Source organism: Hermetia illucens, chromosome 5 (genome assembly GCF_905115235.1).
Source record: "Hermetia illucens chromosome 5, iHerIll2.2.curated.20191125, whole genome shotgun sequence".
NCBI classification, from domain to species: Eukaryota; Metazoa; Arthropoda; class Insecta; order Diptera; family Stratiomyidae; genus Hermetia; species Hermetia illucens.
Window position 1 is genome coordinate 27,844,298 of NC_051853.1, and position 6,000 is coordinate 27,850,297.

General features: G+C 42.2%; 1 protein-coding gene across 2 annotated transcripts in view; it reads right to left on the minus strand.

Annotated features, from left to right (window-relative positions):
* The window catches only part of LOC119656756 (integrin alpha-PS1), a 188,210-nt gene extending 184,715 nt beyond the window's left edge, over positions 1 to 3,495 (minus strand). For both annotated transcript variants that reach the window (XM_038063323.1, XM_038063322.1), the window contains exon 1: positions 2,801 to 3,495. In XM_038063323.1, the coding sequence (XP_037919251.1) occupies positions 2,801 to 3,027 (227 nt within the window). In that variant the 5' untranslated portion in view covers positions 3,028 to 3,495. The remainder of the gene's footprint in view (positions 1 to 2,800) is intronic.
* Positions 3,496 to 6,000: the final 2,505 nt, after the last annotated feature.

The window sequence follows — 6,000 nt, forward strand, 5'->3', positions numbered from 1 at the left end:
CCTTGCTACTTTCCTTCCTTCCCCTGCGCTCTCACCCATTATGAAATCAACCTGATTTTGCCCCCTTTAATGCCATTGATACCTAGTGGCCTAGGTCAGTGTCGAGGTTGCATTAGCTTGCGGAGACTTCAAGCTATTCTGGTATCACATCCCCAATACCGCTCGGGAAACCTTCTCCCATTTTCTTCAAGTTTGCAAAGTTCCCTGGTGGCTCGCCCCCATAATTACTTTTCCACGGTGTATAACTCTTTTCCTTCTTCTTCTTTGCTTCTTGGATGTATAATATGTTCTGCAACACCCCTCTTTACCACTTTCTTCGTCGGGTAGCTTATTAGTAACCATAACACCAATATTGAACCCGGGTGCACCTTTTTTTCCTAAACCACTGACTGGTAGGTCTCACCAACTTGATGACCAGATGTTTAAACCCTTCGCAACAAGTATACGTCATCTATATGGTTTCTTCTAAGGCTTTTGACTCTGTAAATTACACGCTACTTCTGGCCAATCTCGCTTCACTCATTACATGACCTAACTACTGCTTCTTCTCTAATCGATCGGGTAGCATACCCTTTTCTATTCTATCCGGTAGCATACCCTTTTTCTATTCCCCCTTCTCGGGTATATCACAAGGATATATTCTGTGTCCACTACTATTTTTATTTTTCATTAACAATCTTCCTTCTCTCCGCATTCGATCTAGCTCGCTTCAGGTTGATCTCTTTAAGCTTTTTTCCTCTGCACCTTCACCAAGATGAAGGTCACCAATAGATTCTATGTTTCCGCAGTCGCACTTGATTGTAGCGAAAGAAGGAGAGTATTTTATCAATCAGAATCGATATACAGCTGGCAATATTATCTAAATTGGAACAATTCAGGACCCTTTGCGCTCGCTGAAGATAATATACATGGCGAACAGTTACAGGGTGTAGCTTATAGCTTCCCAGTTCGAACACAAATCGAAGGCTGAAGAGCTAAGCAAGTTTCCAGATTACCTTCAAACTGGATATAATTTCCTTCACTTGAACGAAAATGGTCCCCAGCATAAGGCCATCTTTTAAGCAAATAGAGTTCATAAAGGGATACCAAACGCAATTAATACATTAATCGTCTATTGCCTTCGAGTTCTAGTAATATATTGACTCTTGGTCTGACTTCACATCCTCCAAAGGATCATACGCTCTGTTCTTCAAGTTGAGCTTAGTCAGTTCGCAATATGTTTTTCACACAGCCATATGTAATGAGCTTATGAATTTGGCTGTTCCAGTAGATCTTCTGATGGTTCTTGCCAGTTTTGCTATTAAATAAGGATATTTGGCTTCCGAAAAGGAGGACCAGTTCGATTTCCAATACGGCGCCCAACGTGGGTTCCATTGGGAATATTTCTGAATTTCATTTTAGGGTGTCAAATGAAGATGTTGGCCTGTTTCTTACATTTCTGTGTGAGGATTGGCTATATTAGCACTTGTGTCTGTCTTAAATGCTGTAGCACTAGTAATGAATGGGCAATAGGAATTAAAGAAACAAGTATGGAACCATAGATCCTGCCTTCGATTGTAGAGTAATGTTTCCTATTCCCTGCTACTATTTTAAACTCACAAACGATGGCCTTTCAGTGTTCGCCACAGGTAGGATCCTTTCTGGTATTATGCTGAATGGGTTTTTTGGTATTTAGCTCGTAGGAATTTGGTCGGTCTTAACAAACAAATGTTTGAAAAAGAAGTGACGCTTAGGAATTTGCATAATTTCACTGAGAGAGTTGGATGACCTACTGTTAATGTCATCTCAAACATTAAGCCGTGGCGAGACCAACAAGGATGGGTACTTCCAGGTTGCAATTTTTGATGAGTCTGGGACAGGGATGAATTGAGGTAAGAAAAATGTTTTGCTGTCACTCGTGTTATTTTGGCGTTTTGTTGTTATTCAATAAGACTGGATCATGTTGGATAACTCCAAAATTCCTTGTTGTGGTTTTGTCGCTTGAGGAGTTAAATGGAACTGACCATTATATAGCACCCAAATTAGGTACCTTATAGAATTCCTAGGTATTTTCACTACAAGACCGGTGTCAGGGTCACTAATTTTACTCTGGGCATGTGTCGAAATTATCTTCGCAAATGGTTTGGTTTTGACACTTGCCAAAAACCAACTTCTACTGGAATTTCACAGATAAACATTTCTGTTTTTTGTTGCAGATTCGTAAAATGTACGTAGGTACAAACAAACAATTTGAATCAGAGTAAATTAAGTGTCAGCTTTTCGCCTCCCTAAAACTTGTCATCCATGCCTCTGCAGGGCTCCATGCTTTGAAAAAGTGGAAGGACGGATATGCCGACTAATGACCTCTTCTATGCTTCATACCAACTGGTGGCCTTATTAGCAGAGATACCAGAGATTTTGCAATCGACCAAAGCCAGTCACCAACCAGTTTTTTGAATTGTTTACAGTTCTACGAACTTGCAATTCGGTAACTTCTGCAAAAGTAAATTACGAGTTGGCGATATCGTAAGCGGTTTTCGTAAAAACCCACTCAGTATGCACAACGGATAACTTTCAAAATTTACACTTTTTTGCTTCTTAAACCAAAACTGAGTTACTTAGATAATACATTGGGGGTTCGTTAAGTGATCTGAAAAAGCTCTGTTGGTTCTACGCATTTGCATTATTTTGTTATTGGTGAGAATATGGTTCAGTTTGATTATCATTACAGGCAATGCTGTACAAGTGATAAGCCTGCGGTAAAAAGATACTGGTCGTTATTCGGAAATAGTTAGTAGTAACATAGTAGAATAGTACTCACCATTTAGATGTTGCACCAGTTTCCTCGTCTTCAACAACATGTTCTGCTACTGAATATCCAAAATACGCTTCTTTCTCGCCGTACTTAATAATCGGCAGCCGGTTCTCGAGGTTGAATCCTTGCACGGGGATATTGAACAGTGGAGCCACGATAAGCAACACAACAAACACTAACATTTTCGGGCCCAACATGACTACGGTCCTATCAGCAATTGATGTCGTCATCATTTGCAACTTCCCTCTCACTATTACTGACTTTATTATTCATAAGATGAGCAACGGCACTAGGTGACACCTTCCCCTTTTTCAATAACCAACCCTGGCCCCTGATAACACTCACTCAAATCGGACCGGCAACAAGTGACAAAATTCGAGTTGGAACTGACAATCGCACCGAGAACAGCTCGGCATCCGCGCTCAGCACAGATAAAAGATAATCGAAACACGCATGCACAGATCAGGTGCACTCAGCATCATCTTTTTCCCGTGAAAAGGTGCAAATCACTTCCTAATGAGTAAAAATTCGTACACTCGTAAGTCATCGAAATGCGATGGTATCCAATTCGTAGATTTGTGACTAATTCGTTATTACGCCATGGAATCTTCATAAATTTCGTTCGTTTCGCGACGTTCTTCCCGCGCTCAAGTCCGAATCCGTGAACTTAATCGTCAAACGAGCAAACATCCACCTCCGCCGGCATTCACTCAGTATCTGAGTTGATTCCTCGAACACAACGTGAAGAAAGATACTCGAGGAAGCGAAACTAGCGCCAGTGACGAAAGCAAAGTGATGACGACATCCAGTACGAAACGGTTTTTCGGTTTCAAGATACTCAGTACTAAGGGGAAATGATTCGTGGATATAGGGGCTGCCGTCTCTGTTGTATGAGAATAGATAGATGTTAGTTGACCTGAAAGATACTTTATGTAAGCTTAGTCATAGAAAAAGTAATTAATGTTACTTTTTTAATGATTTAAATCTTCTTTTGAAAGTTATTATAAATGGCGCCCAATGTGGGGCGGTATAAGACGGAAGGAGGGTTGAAGTGTAAATAACCCGACCCTAACTAACTAGTGAAGATTTCAGATCTTTATTATTGAGCAAAAAGGAATAGAGGTAAAAACAAAACACTAACTCTACTTAGATATGAGGGCTACAGTTAGAATCAGTGAATATTTTACCTAAATTGGTTCTCGAACAAGTGCAGCCCGCTATCAAGTAGATGGTGGTATCAGGACAACTCATTCCAAACAAAAAATTTTCATGGTATTAAGTGTTCTCCCAAATGCCTCGACCTACTTTGCAGAAAACCCGGACACTGTCCCAGGACGTGTATAGAGGTTGCATCACACTCCGCACAAAACCTGCAGGCAGTGTCCATAGATACCCCTAGCATCCCTAGGTGATAGTTCACCCGACAGTAACCAGTGAGAATTGCCACTATGATTCGGAGGTTCTTTTTTGTGAGGTTTAGACAATCCTTTGTGCGTATGGGTTCGTATCCCCCAATAGGTAGGCACGCCCAGTATAGTTCCCTCAACCGTTCCTCTTCATTTCTTAGAGCCATAGCCATGAAACCGTTTCCGATTCCACAGAAGGGCCCTGAACCGTGTAAAGGCGTCCCTGCTCCCTTCTTGGCTAGTTCGTCTGCTGCCTCGTTACCTTCCAACCCAGCATGGCCTGGAACCAAAAGTATCCAGACCTTGTTGGACGAGTCGAGTGTGTTCAGTCTCTCAAGGCATTCCCACATCAGTTTAGAATTCATCTGGTTGGTCCGTTTAAGCCGTATGTCCTAGCCATGCTCTCCTAGTTTGCCTTGTTACTCCAACGTGTTTCAAACTTTTTATCGAAGTGAAACCTCGTTGTCATGTTATCCCTTAGTATCAGTAATTCGGGATACCGCCTAGAAAGGATATCAATTTTCCTTGGGTTTAGGCAGCTCCACGTCCCACTGATACTCCCGGCCATCCTGAATATTGCCCTCCATGCCTGTATCTGTATGTGCAGATGGAGAAGGGTTAATCCCAGAAGGACCTCCAGGGATGCCGTTGGGCATGTCCTCGTTGCCCCACTGATACACACGCAAGCTAGTCTTTGGAGTTTATGTAATTCCCTAGCTTGTGTGCTGAGTTCGGTTCTTTCTGCCCAGGTAATCACTAGCCTTATATTGCAGTATATATCCAAATATGTATCTTTGGGCTGCCAATTTTTTTCTGCTATGGACCTACAAGTCATCAAAGCCCTCGTGGCTTTCCGACAAGTGTTTCCGACATGTGCTTCCAGAGTAATTTTTGATTTAGTGTAATTCCCAAATATTTGGCCTCAGTTTCTTGTTTCACCTTCATATCATGTAATCTTATGGCTCTCATGTGATCAAGCTTACGCCTCCTAGTGAATGGTTCTATGGGGGTTTTGGCTGGGTTGGTCTGCAGTCCCGTCTTCCTACACCACACTAGTAACCCTTAGTCCAATTTGGATTCTATCACATAGGGTATCTTCATATTTGCCCCTACAGATTAAAACAATGTCGTCCGCGTAACCCTGGACTTGTATTCCAGTATTTGTTAGCACGTCCAGGATTTCGTCCACAACCATACTCCACATTAGCGGCGATAGTACCCTGCCCTGTGGACAGCCTTGAGTAGTGTTCATGACAATAGAATTTGTACCTATCGGTACTTCTATTTGCCTGCTTTCTAGTATTTTGCCCATCCAGAATGCCAGTGCGTTTCCCACTCCCTAGCGGCTCATGGCATCTTGTATCTCTGTGTGCGATGTGTTGTTGAATGCTCCTTCGATATCCGAAAACGCACACAGTGCTATTTCTTTTGTTTCTATGGCATCCCGTGGTACCTTGGTCAGCTGATACAGAGCAGTTTCAGTTGACGTCCTGCACGGTAAGCGTGTTGACAGTGATGTAGAAGATTACACTTTAGAACGTTAGGTCTAATATAGTTGTCTATGACCTTCCCCACCGTTTTGAGTAGGAACGATGTTAGGCAAATTGGTCTGAACGATTTATGGTGAAAAGGATCCTTTTTACCCGCTTTCGGAATAAAGACCACTTTTGCCCGTTACCATGCCCTTGTTATATATCCCAGTGCTATGCTTTCCCTTACCACCCTCAGAAGAGACTCTAAGATAATTCCTAGGCCTCTCTGGATTAGTTTTGGGAAAATGTCATCAATTCCGGGTGATTT